This window comes from Mauremys mutica, chromosome 9, assembly GCF_020497125.1.
Source record: "Mauremys mutica isolate MM-2020 ecotype Southern chromosome 9, ASM2049712v1, whole genome shotgun sequence".
NCBI lineage: Eukaryota > Metazoa > Chordata > Testudines > Geoemydidae > Mauremys > Mauremys mutica.
In genome coordinates this window covers 27,730,245-27,744,100 of record NC_059080.1, presented here as the reverse complement: position 1 = coordinate 27,744,100, position 13,856 = coordinate 27,730,245, and the positions used below count along the sequence as shown (strand labels likewise).

Below are 13,856 nucleotides of genomic sequence, written 5' to 3'. Positions count from 1 at the left end.
TATTGCCCCACCTTCGAAACTGATGGGTTAGTCATGAGCCCCCCAACCTCTGGGGCTCCTTGAATCCATGGCTGCAGGTGCCTCTGGTTTTAGAGAGACCACAAAGCCATTTGAAATGGGTGGCAGTGCTAATGGCTTCCAATGGCATTTGGACCACATCAAGCTCCTTCCTGTCTGATAGCCAGTTGCTTGCACATAAGATGCCTCCTCTGCTGACCTTCTGGGCATCTATCTTCCATTTTTATTATAGTTTTATACTGCTGTCTATCATTGTAGTATCTGATCACCTTCCATGTAAAATTGATTACCAATAGCAAAGTCCCTACTAGAGTTTCTGGAGTTTGGAGGAGGCCATGGAGAAGTATCCCAGGGAGTTGTAGCTGTCATGCAGCTATTACAGGAGGGCCCTGGGCTGGAACCTGGAGTAGAGGGCGGGCCCGGCTTCCCCCAAAACCTCCCAACTCCTGATCAGACACAGGAGGAGTTGACCCGGACTGTGGGTTCCACCAGAGGGGAAGATCTCTGAGGCGAGCAAATCCGCCAATAAGCGCAGGACCCACCAAGGTAGAGGAGGAACTTTGTCACACCTCATATATAGGGCATAAACTGATCATCAGTTAGAGGTCAGCAAGAAATTTCTGGCCACCATTTAGGTTTTATAATTTCCTGTGAAGCATCCAGTATTAGTCAATGCTAGAGACTTGATAGTGGATTAAATGGACCATGGGCAGATTCCAATATGACAATTCCTATGTGATATATAGATTTGTCCTACCAGTGGGTTAAGTTTGCACCACTTATCCATTCCTTTTGCTACTATTAAAAAAGGAGTGAATTAATATTCTACTGTTTTTGTATTCCTATTGCAAATTTTGCCTTTAGAATGGATTCACGTTTTGCCATTTTCTGTTCTCATTACTATGTTTGTTATGAGAACGAGATATCATAACTTTAATGCCCAGGATAGTCTGTGAAACACTATAAACGTTTAATAGACTCATAAACACAGACTTTAACCTTTTCAATATTCTGTATTTTGATTGGTTACCCATTCCACTTCATCCCTACAGGTTACCAAGGCTGTAAACAGGAAGAATGGGAATGGCTAGTGAATCAAACAGCAGAAATACTGAAAAGGTCAAAGTAGTGCAGTTTACTATTATCTTCCTCGGAATATATGAGGCGTTACAATTCTGATACCACATTCTTGTGACTTAGATTGTGGCAAGAAGAAGAAACGGGACAGAATAAATCTGTTCTTAAGACAATCATTATAATGTGGATGGAAACTAGAACATACTTAACTCATTTTCCTTTACCAGTGTTTTGGTGGTGCTAGGTTGCTGCACCTCCCTTTCATGGCTTGTCATGTACTGGACAAAAAGCAAACCTGCAATTTCAGAACAAATATTTTATTTTTGGTTATGGAACTGAGAGTGCTTCTCCAAATGTTGGTTTAGTGCTAAAATCATTATTCAGCATCCTTTTATTCTACATAGCTCATTCCATATAAAATATCCAAGTACTTTTTCAGTCAAGGATTACAAAAAAAAGTTATTCAGTGGAAACATACACAAGTGAATTTGAGCCCCAGGTGGACTCTAAATTGAAATAAATTGACATTGGTGAACAGTATGGCAAATGGACAAAATACCATCTATACCAGGCAATACAGACCTTTGTTTTCAATCAGACATGAAGACTAAGGTGCTGTAACAGGCACTCTGTTTTATTAAATTGGCTATGGATTGCTACTCACGCTATTTTTGTCCACGGAACAATTTCTGAAGCCATCTAATATTACCCCTGTTTAGGAAAGAAAAGGCACTCTGACAGCAGATGAAGCAGTGGATGTGTTGGTGAACTCTCTTTGGAGGTAAGGTAGAGCATAGTAGATTGGTTGAGGGGGACAGGGGAAACAAACAACTCATCTCAGGTTTACTATAAGATTTTGAGATGGTGGATTTAATCCCTATATTTCTAAATGCAAACAAAGCAATGCTATCAGATATGAGATAACAGGGAACACAAGAAGATGAAAACACCATTTGGTTTGTATTTCAACAATACATTAAAAATGGCAAATATTAACAATTCTTAACTTGAGTTACTGTAAACTTGTGTCACTTATGCAACTTCTTGCACATCTTGTTTTACCAAATACATATTTAAAGAAAAAGTCTCTTTCGTACCGACTCTCTGCATCCTAATTTTGGTCTGAACCATCTCTTGTAGTTTCAGTTCTGGACTGCGTTCAAAACCTAAAGACAACTGTTTTCTAATTTCAGTTAGAACAAATGTGACTGAAATAATGGCTAATTGTACAAGAGTTCTACCATTTTACACTGAAAGCTCAAAAAAACCATATTGCAAGTTTCTGGCATCCTAGTCCTGGTAAGTCTTTGAACCTGAACTCTTATTCTAAACGTGGTCCAGATGCAAACACAGCAGCTTCAACCCATCTCATGAGCAATGCAGTTATCTTCTACTAATGCTGATCAAACCTTTTATATCCAGAGGGAATGCATAATGGTGTGATACAAAGTGTGTATTTTTATACAAACAGATTTTGTTACATTATACAATAATTTCATCACATTTCACCAAAGATCTCTTCTACTTATAGTCAAGTGAGTTCTGTGTTGTTTGCCTAACTGTCAAAGATGGAGTTTGCACTCCCAGATCTCCCATTGAAGTTATGAGGACTTTTGGGAGTGTGTGTGATACAGAACTTGGACCCCATGTGTTGTATGTATGTGTCATCTTTGCATGCTTGTTTGGTTCGACTAGTATTACCCATTATGAGATTTTTCTACTCCGTTTAAAGAGATGTCAGTGGAAAGGGCTTGACTCTGCAATTTTTCTCAGGCAGAACTCCCATGGGTTCAAATTGGGATTTCCTTTATGGAGAAGTCCAATAAAATGTAATAGGGATTAAACAGGCTATCATTCTCTATAAAAGTCTATAGATATTTAGAAGCTTTCTGTGAGTTTAGTGAGCCACAAGAAATTTACAAATCCACTTGTACAAGCCACATTTCTGTCAAAAATAGGTCAAAATAGCCAATGTATTTACAAAGTTTGGATGATGCAAACAGAGAAGATGAATGATGTAATTTTCAACAGGGTGAGGTTTTTAGTTGTTAGCAACTGTGTTATAAGGACCTAAAAGAGAACACTTAGCTCTTAATTCTCAACAGGATTCTGAGATATGGAACCTGTTTTTTTAATTTTAATTGGTAGTATCGTACCATAGCAAAAATTTCATGCAACGAGATCCATTGGTTTTCCACAGTAATTGCACAGAATTTCTGTTTTGGTGTATGACTCCCAACACCTGCTTGTGGGCTTTCAGTTTGGTTTAACCAGATCACAAGTTACTAGCTGAAGATATGTGCCACAGAGACTGATCCTTTAATCCAGACAGAACTACAATACCTTCCACATTGCTCATATTACCTGCCATTTGCCCTAAGTCTGAAATGGAAGGGAAGTTAAGAGTTAAGATTGTTATTTATCCTTCAATATTTTATGGTCAGTGAGATCCGTGGGAGGGAGCTATTTTAAAGGCCAACAGTAAATATGAAAACCAAAACTTCCTGCTTTGAGACTAAAGGGAAAGTAATTGTCAGATCTAAAATAGCAGAAATTGTACATTGGATAAATATTATTTGTTCTTGGGATGCAGAAGTCAAATACTTGCATCATTAAAAAAACAATCTAATGGCAGAATAGTAGTGACATTTTTTGTCGTGTAATAGTAATGAACGATGTCCCATAATAAAAGAAGCTGTTTCTAGATTCTGGATTTATTTTTTGAAATATTTTTTGAGTATTTTAAAATGGACTTTTGCTCAGCCCAACTTTTAACTGCTGTTTTCATGCTGCTGCATCCTGTCACTTTCCAATATGCAATTGACCAGGAATAGTGCAGCGCTCCAGAGCTAGAAGCGTGGAGATCAATATCACAGTAAGAAGGGGTCGGCATGAACAAAATTTATCAGTAGCTTCTTAGCTTATTGTTGCTGGGCTTTAAACAACAGCAAATATTCTTTCCATCCCTTTCCAAGGTTTAAACTGATATTTACAATTTTAATCAAGAATCTGATTTTGCAAACGTACTATCAGGACAAGCATAGTGCTTACTGTCAATGGGGCAATGTTGGTTGTAAGCATTATGCCTAGTAGTGAGTGAAGGATTAGGCCCCACTTGTGCAGAGTCCCACTGAAATAAAGTCCTGTTGCATATGGGTGTGCTGTGCATATACAGCTCTCTTTGCAAGTTCTGTTTTTCTAGGTTCTGGTACTGCACACGTCACAGAGGTATCTAACCATCTAAGGTTTTATTTTAATTACTCACCCTATTTTCAAGGAGCTTAAAAATTGACCAAAAAATCAGCTTTGGCTGAAATTTGACATGTCAAATTGCATATTAGGTTCAAACCTCTCATTATTATTCCTTTTTAGCATATTAAAACAAAAGTTTATTTAGTTTGGCCATTTCCATAATGTACAAGTTTAAAAAAAAATTATGCTTACTGCTTTAAAAATGGTTTTGATTTGGGAATTATTTAGCATTTAGGCCATAGTATGGTCTAATTGCTTTTGATATTTAAAAAATAAAATAAAAAATAGCTGAGAGATGGTGGTTTAAAAATTGGCTGTTGCACATGTAAAGTAAATTGTATCCCACAATGACTCTTAAGGATCTTAACTACAGCTATCACATATCCTAAATACATAATTACTGTGGAGCCTTTCTCATCTATCGGGTACATGATACTTGTTGTAAGAAAGGGGAAAAATGCAAATTTTATTTCCTGATACAATCCTACCTACACGTTTGCAGGAACTTTATGCAAATGAGTAGTTCAAGGGGACCACTCACATGCATAAAGGTTGTGTATATATTTTTATAGGATGTGAGCTTTTGCATCTGATCCTGCAAACATGCACATGAATTACTCCTAGCGGCATGGGTAATCGCATTAAATTAAATGGGACTGCTCACAAGTTACCTGTGTGCGCTTCAGAATCAGACCCTTAGCAAATAGACTGCAAATGGTCATCAGCTACTATTACTGTGCCTTTCTTACCTTGTTGTGGGATGAGTGAAACATATATGCTGACTTCCATTTGTGGATCTGCTACTGATATCATGGTGAAATGATTTCACCCTGCTCTAGTTGAAGGTGTGGCATCATTTCCATTAAAACACACACACCCCAAAAAAACCTAAAAGTTTTATGTTCAAAGGTTTTTAAAGCTTCTTGGTCAAACTCAGTCTAGGTGTGAACCCACTTCATATCCTGAATTAGCTCTAGAGTAATTCTACAGTAAAGTGAGACACTGTCCCTAGCTCTCAGTGATTTTGCTTTAAAGTCACCAGTTTGATTAGTGATGTCCTTCCTAAAAGAGAGGACAACACTGCTACCGTGGGAACATTTAAAATTGAAATTTTAAAAAGTGTCAGATTTTCTCCTTTTCAAATATAAAAAAGCAAAGGCAATTCAACCACAAAATTATTAAAATATGGTTAAGGGTCTCTATTAAAATCACAAAAGCAAGGAAAGGAAATTCAGTCTTACCACTGAAATACAGTTTCCAGTCTATTCTTCTTTGGGCTATGTGAGTTATTTAAGCACTAAATTAATGTCTTCCCTTAATGCGCGTGGCCATCAAGAATACCGCTTAAATCCCTCATACATTAATACTTCAGTGGGAGCGATGCCTGTGTGGTGACTGCAGGAGCAAGGCCAATTCTGCTCTCAAAAGAGGGCAAAGTGATTCAACCCAATTCTGCTCTCAGTTATGCTGGTGTAAATCCAGAGTAATTCCAGTGCAGTCAGGTGCTCAAGTACCATGGTGATGGGCAGCCTTATAAAAGCTAACAGGTTCTGGTTTTACACTGGTACAACTGAGAACAAATTATGGACCTCTTCTTATACTCATGCAAAAAAAAAATGCGTGAGGAAGCATATAGGCAACTTCCCAAATACAGGATTTCAGGGCTGATTGTTTCTTAGATTTTAATCTTAACTTTGTCTTTCCTTGTTATTGGTTTATTACACCTTTAGCATTAGCCAGGCACCGTATGTATGTTTATGAATAGGGAAGTATACTTGGGTTTGATTCTTTTTTTTCCCAGAAGGCATTAGCTCCTCAGCTCTATTTGGAAGTTAATGGAAGCTGTGGGTGCTCAGCACCTCTGAAAATGAGGGGTGTGTGTATGTATATGAGAATAGAGAAGAGGACAGTGATCTATACTTAACATAAGAGGGCACAAAAGAGTTTCATTTTGCTCAGAGGGATACTAAATTAGAGAGGGAATGGGGAGCAGAATTTTTATTTTCTTTGTGGATTTTCCTTGCTTGTGATTCTCCACTCACCCTCTCCATCTGTATATAATGATATTTAAAACACTTTTGTTTACATTTTATTTTATTATTTCCATATATCCATTTTGCCTATCAGCAGCAACTCTAGGCATATGGACAATTACAAAAACAAAACAAAAGCCCTCAACCATACAATAATGAAATACATACATCATGCAAATGATCCTAACAAGACCCAATTCCAGCTAGAACCTTCACTCCAAACCAACACCCTTTTGAAAAGCTTTATCCCGCAGGGCTCTGAACTATAATAGTCATCATAATCACCTAAAGTATTTATTGATCTCAAAAGCTTTTCTTAAGAGTCCATATTGGTGGTATTTAAAAAATATTTCAGTGTCTGTCCAGTTGTGACTAATTTAGTACACAGGTTACTTTGTATATTTTCCATCTTTTCTTTTATTGGTGGGGAGGGGAGGTGGGGCAGGATCTGAGAAATGTAATGACTTTGTAATTCTTTATGTTCTGGTTTTCAGTCCTTTTTAACTATTTAAAAAATATGGTCCACAGTTCTGAAACAGGCAGTCAACGTGAGTGCTTTTGTGAGTAGCCAGATTTAAGCCAATAGAAATACTCAGATAGGTTACTCATGCAGGTTAGTGTTTGCAGGAGGCCTATGATTTGATCAAGGGCCTGATCTTAGTCATTTTTCAGCAACATGACCATTGTCTGCTCATATGGGACTTTGGCCTAACGAATGCAGGTTGACCACTTTGAAAGCAATGGGAGGTTTGTCATTGACTTCAGTGGGAACAGGATCAGTCCCCAAAACTGTGATCGCTAGTGCAGTGTCAGTAGTTAAAAGATTGAACTGTTTTTCAAAAATGTATTCCTACGATTGGAAAGAAAAAAATAATTGCACATTGTGTACACGCCAAACCCCTCTTTTTAATAAATTCAGGATTTTCTGTTTGTAGCCTGAGTGGAGTCAGGGTAGCAGCAGCAGCCTGAGATGTGAACAAATGGAAATCTATGAATGCTAAATACTTTCCAGGGAACAGTGCTTGGTTTATTAAAGACAAACACAGCTCCCTCCTAGCGTTGGTGCTAGTCAGTCTCTCTCTCTCTCTCTCTCTCTCTCTCTCTCTCTCTCTCTTTTAAAGGGCTTGGTGCAGCTTGTCAAAGGAGGTATTTCTCTCTTTCCCCTCTACTTCCCCCCTTAGACTGTATATAGGACTGTTGCATTTTTTCTTCCAGCTTAGGTTGAGACACTATATCTGGACTTGTATTAGCAATTCAGCTAGGCTTTGTTTGCCATTGTCTAGCCATTCCTTACTCTCACCCAAGACTTATTTTGCTCCTATGGCTCTGATCAGCTGATGAGGATGTAGCTTTTCACTTTCACCCCATTAGATATGATGAACTGTGATTGTTCTTTTTCAATACTTCACTTCTTGTTCACATAGGACAGAGCCCCAGTAATATGAACCTTAAGTAATCTGAATCCAAAGCTATCTCCCTGGCAAGGGCCATCGCAGAGGCATCAGTGCAACTAAGATTCAGTCCCAGGCATCTCTTTCACTTGGTTTCTTGGGGAAATGGGAGAGTGAGAGCATGGGGCGGTGTGGCAAGAAATATGTAACAAAAGAAACTTCATTCATGCTATTTCCTGCTGTTCTGGGGGGCGGGGGAGATTAATCTATCATCCTACTTGTATCAGTTTGCTTTTAGGATTTTTTTTTAAATCTGTTCAATGTATTGAAGTCTGGATAAAATAAATTTAAGAAGGAAGGTACACTTACACCATTGGCCCCTACTTTGCAATCAACCAAGTGATACAATGGTATTTACTATAACCCTAAACAAGGATCGGCCTTTCCACTCCGGTGTATATATATTGTGTACATATTGTGTACAGACACTAGATTGGTATGGTGTGTACATACATCTTATGTACAGTGTGTATCTATATAAAACACTTGTATTTAGATATTTCTATAGACATAGTATTAATGTAGGGTACAACTGTACCGTATTAGCTGACCAGAAACATGTAGGTCTACTGCTCCTAGGAAAAGTTACCTTTTTAAAATGAACAGGAGTATTTGTGGCACCTTAAAGACTAACAAATTTATTAGTCTTTGTTAGTTGTTATTTGTTAGTCTTTAAGGTGCCACAAATACTCCTGTTCTTTTTGCGGATACAGACTAACACGGCTGCTACTCTGAAACCTTTTTAAAATGATTATATTCCCTTCGTCTTTCCAACAACCGTCACTACTTCACAGCTACAGATAAGATCCCACACTTTCAAAAATACGAACAGACCTCAAGTGTAATTCGTCATGTGTCTCCATGTGGAGTGGGTGACTAGATGTATAATACACACACACACACACACACACACACACACAAATCAAGTTCCATATTTTCCCATGGGTGTCAGTTAAATCCCTATCGCTACCTCTAAATCTCCCTTAGGACTAGGCGAAAGACCAAACAACAGCGCACTCGTGTTTTAAAACACAAACCAAATGCCTAAAGCCCTTCCAGCATTTCCCCCAGAAACGCGCTGTCTCGAAACCCAAGCCCCGCGGGCCTGCGGCAGCAGCAAGCAAAGCCTCCATATTGCACCATCAAGTCCACACAACCCCAGCTCGGCAGCGGCCCTCCGGAGAGCCAAGCGCTGCCCCGGCTGGAGAACTCCGCGAACGGGCGGACCAGACCTTCCCGAAAGGAGACAAGAGGGGACGAGAAACCCGCTGAGCTGGGTTCAGGGAGATGCTAGTAGATTGGTGCCTATTGCCCGGGGCGGAGAGAGTTCAAACAAACAAAAAAGACCTCGGCTTTTCAGTGAATCTCCTTCCAGAAGCTTGGGGGGGGGCTGAAATCTCGGGATCGCTATTAAACCCCAAACGGAAGATTAAATGATCCTAATAAACAGGGGCTAAAATGAGCCAAAGGCCGGAGCTGAGGTTTGTTTTAAATGTCCCAGTTTATACACCACGCAAATAACGCAACATTTTTTTTTGTAAAAATGTTTATTTAAACCTTTTTTTTCCTTTTACAACAATAAAATATTGCGTCAATATAAACCCCTGGACTAAAACTGGTCGACGATCAAACATGACAGCGAATCGTGTATTTTTAATTTTTTTTTACACCCATTTCGGCTTCTGGAAACCATTTTTTTTAAAACATAACCCGGAATTTATTGAAAATAAATAATCGTTGGCAACGGCAATAGGCAATTTTGGATAAAATAGTTGAAAAAAGCAACCTTTAATGAAAATAGCGTTTATTATACATCCGTTACTAAATGAATAAACTAAATGATCTGTCTTTAAATTAATAACTTCCAAAAAACGTGTAATATACAAAACTGTACAGGTATAAAGTTGGCAGAAATAGGTCCTCGGTGTCGAGATTTTTAGCGCTTACTGAAAAATACTTGAAAAATATAAATGTCAAAATGAAAATCTTAATGCTGGGGGAGTGGGTGGGTGGGGGGAATCCGGGGAGCGCAATTTGCCAGTATAGCTGCAGCTTCAGGGATGCAAAGCAGCAGGGTCAACATGGGCCTTCAGTCCTAGCTACCAGTATGTCTCCCCCTCCCAGAGCTCAGCCAAAGACTGCGGGAGGCAGGGCTGGCTTGCCTCTGGTAGTATGGATGTGCGTGTTGGTCTCCAGATAGCGAGCTGTGTGTGCGAGTGTACAAATAACACAATATTATATACACACGCACACAACCAGGCGAGAGTATCCCGCCTCTATAGAGACAATCATTATACAGAGTGTTTGGATCAATATTTGTGCATTGTGTGTGTTTATAATGTGTGATTTTTTTCCGTGTGTGTGTAGCTGGATCTATACACAGTCTGTATACATTCACACATATATAGTATGTATATACATATTTACACACATACATACTACATATCTGTGTACACACACACAGTACATCTCTACCGAGGGCTAGGAAGAAGGGAAGGATACAGCACCGCTCCTTTATATGCCAGAAAAAATGGTTACACTTTTTTAGCATTTTTATTCACTTGCCTTTTTTGTTTATTTTTTTTTATAAAAAGCTTTTCAACAAATCTAGCATTTCCCTGTGAGACGAAAATAAGCTCAGCATGAAACAAAGGCGGGCATTTCCCCGAAATTCATTGAGACACCTCAGAATCCCTCTTTAATATTGAAACAAAAATACAGAGAAACTGATTTCTGAAGCCAAAGCGCAGAATTATTAAGGTGTTTTACTACAGACCTTCGCAGTCTGCTGCTGATCAGAAGCCCAACACGTTTTCAGAAAGGAAAAAAAAAAGACAAATCCTTTATTTTAGTTGCAGTGCTTAATTTCAGATCTTTTTTTCCCTTCCGTTGAGGAGGGAACAGGGAGTCGGGGGATTTATTTCAGAATGTCAATCTGAACCGTTTCGTGGTTTTAGGAAGTTATTTGAAAAGAAGGAAAAGCTGCAAGAAATCAGTCTCTTATTCTTCACAACGTGCAAGCGGCAGTCAGCTGCGTTACAGTCAAAGGAGGCACAACTTCCTGCCTTTGGGGTGCAGAAGGGGGACCCCACTCCTCTAGTATGGAATTGGGGGGAATGAAGAGAAGCGAAGGGAATTACCCCTTCTCCCCACTACAGTAACAGTGATATGCCCAATACATGGAGCGGGGGGGAATGATGACTGATCAATTCGGTACAAATTATGCCACAAATATTGTGTACAGTTTGTAGTAAAACACCTCAGCCATTTAAAAACGCTATATAAGTCTTTAAAAATGCAAAACTAGTCTATTGTAAAACAGATTCACCTGAAATACAGCTGATATAACCAAGGCGCTGGAAGGTTATTCATAGGCACACATCTGTCTTTATTTTTTTTCTTCCTAGTGGAGACCGAAAACAAACCTTGTTTGATAGTAAACAATATGCACTGATCAGCGAAAAGGTTTGAGAGAAAATATTGCCCAGGCGGAAGAGCAGGAGGCCCCGTGCTCTAAGTCTTCGAGTATTTGTTTTTGTTTCCTCTTTAAGCATAAGTTAAAACCCTCTTAGAAAATCCGCGCTGCTCCCAGTCCTGTCTGCGAGCCGAGCCCTATAGTCAAAGATCATGGCAGGATGTGTCTGTTTTCACGTTATGAGAATAAACCTCATGCTGCTGCTGATCCCCTGGTGGAGTCATTCTTTTCTCTTTTTGTCTTCTGTTACAAAACCAGACACGCACCACTTCTTTCTCTAACTGCAGGCTGTCTGCCAAGGAGGAGATCTCTTGGGCTGCAGGTTTGGGACATTTAAGAAAATGAGTTTCCAAAACCCCTTTGACACTCACCTCTATCGAGGTTCTCTTCTTTCTTTTCCTGCCTTGGGCTGCTATTTTGTCAATACTAGTCGGGCTGCCGGTAGATGAATCTGCCTCTTCCAGCCACTTGTTTAGCAGCGGTTTCAGTTTGCACATGTTCTTAAAGCTGAGCTGCAGAGCCTCAAACCTGCAGATAGTAGTCTGGGAGAAAACATTGCCATAGAGAGTCCCTAGTGCTAAGCCAACGTCTGCTTGAGTGAATCCCAACTTGATTCTCCTTTGTTTGAACTGCTTTGCAAACTGTTCCAACTCATCTGATGTCGGCGTCTCCTCGTCAGAGTGATCCTGACAGTGATGGGAGCCTATATCTCCATGATCTGCGGTGTCCCTCAGCACTGGGTGCAAGCTTTGGGTAGTGGCGGAGGCAGGAGGTGGTGTTAGCCCCCCATGGTCCAACATGCCACTGACTGTGAAGCCAGGTTGCGAGTAGACATTAATGGGCTGTCCACTGGAGGTTATCGATGAGTTATGAGCTGGACTGGCTCCCCATGCGTTGGGATGATTTGTATGGGGCGAGTGGTGAGACACATGAGGCGACCTGTGATGGATGATTGCGCCAAGCTGGAGATCTTCTCTTCCTGGCTTCACGTCTTGCTGGTCGAGGGGGCTCGTCGCTAGCGTGGTGGACCACGGGGTCCCATCACTGAGGCTGGTCACCCAGTGGTGTCCGAGAGGATGCCCATTGCTAGGAACTCCCTGTAAGTAGTCACTTTGGAGAAGTTTCTGAGGGTTTCTGAAAGGACTCCCTTGCTGCATGCCCGCGGAGTCTGCATGGACTAAGGAGCTGGAACTGAGAATGCTGTAGGGATTAGAGGCAGCTGTGGCCATGGCTGGTGTAGATCCCCTACTAGTTATAATGTGGCAAAGGGAGCAGCTTCAGCCTTTGACATCTACCAGGCAAGGGAGCCAAATCAGCAACCACTGAGTTATTGGCAGCGCTGCTGGCCAATGACAGCATTTCATCTGTCGGGAAGCTTTGGCTGCGCCAATGAGGGGTGAAGAGGCAGGTCGCGCTGTCCAAATTAGGTTTGCGAAACCCAGGAGTTAAAGTGAGTCTGAAGCAGGAAGTGAATCAATCTTTAGGCTCCATTGGTTGCTGCTAGCTGGCTGTCCACGGTTCATTTGTTTAACTCTTTCTTCACTGCATGCCAAGATTTGTTTTTAAGATCTTATGAGAGGGGAGGGGGGATGACAGAGCATGGTTTAAATTTGTAGTGATTAATTCCAGGTACAGCAAAAACCAGAGGTTAAATGCCGGCACCGAAGACTGACAATCTATCCTTAGCACAATTCATACGGGCTCCCCAATCCGTCCAGCATTGTAAATGCAACATGAAGGTAATTGTGAGATGATAAACTATAGATTTATATAAACAAAAACACACACCCCCACACACAAACAAAACACCCATGCAACCCCCCTCAGACACCTAAAAGCCACCACATCTCAATCTTTAAATTTAAGGTACATATCCTATAATCAGGAAAATTAATGAATATACCCCGCCATAAAATAGGATTTAAAACGAGTTAAAGGGAATATTTCCTAGAGGGCAGAGCTTTATTACAAATTTATGTTTTTATTTTGTTGTTTGTTAACCAACAGTCAAACTCTTCCCGGATTTAAATACAAATCTTACAAGCTAGTAATATCATTCAGTTATTCTCAAGTTTACCTCCCCGATCGTCAGGTCAATTGGGGTCCTTGCTTTTATCCCTATAACATGTCATTTCATATCAGCAGTTCGACAACTTCTAAATCCCACAGCCACTAAGCACTTCTTCTAGGACGACACACTTCTGCAAGGCTCCAAAATATGTACAATATATTTCCTCTTTCCGGATAATTTAGTTCACTGGGATGCGTTTTGCCCAGCTAGGAAATAAAAAGGTGCTTTCCAATATTTGTTTAAATAAATTATAATGATTTCTCTTCTCCATCAAAGTTTGAAATAGAAAAAGAAATTAATGAGGTGTATCTTCACTAAACACTATCCTAGGTATATGAATTTTATGTTGCTCGGTGCAAGAAAGAAAAGGGAAATATATTTTGGTGACCAGGCAAAACAATGAGAGTGTGAGAGAGAATGGGAAATGTTAAATTTTCTCTCAAATTCAATTTCAAATCATCTGTAAGTGAGGGGGGTGA

General features: G+C 40.0%; 1 protein-coding gene across 1 annotated transcript; it reads right to left on the bottom strand.

Moving 5' to 3' along the window:
- Nucleotides 1-9,439: 9,439 nt before the first annotated feature.
- Nucleotides 9,440-12,578, bottom strand: POU3F4 (POU class 3 homeobox 4). The gene has a single exon (XM_045030761.1). It carries the CDS (start codon nucleotides 12,533-12,535, stop codon nucleotides 11,450-11,452), a length of 1,086 nt encoding a protein of 361 aa, XP_044886696.1. The 5' UTR covers nucleotides 12,536-12,578; the 3' UTR covers nucleotides 9,440-11,449.
- Between the last annotated feature and the right edge of the window lie 1,278 nt (nucleotides 12,579-13,856).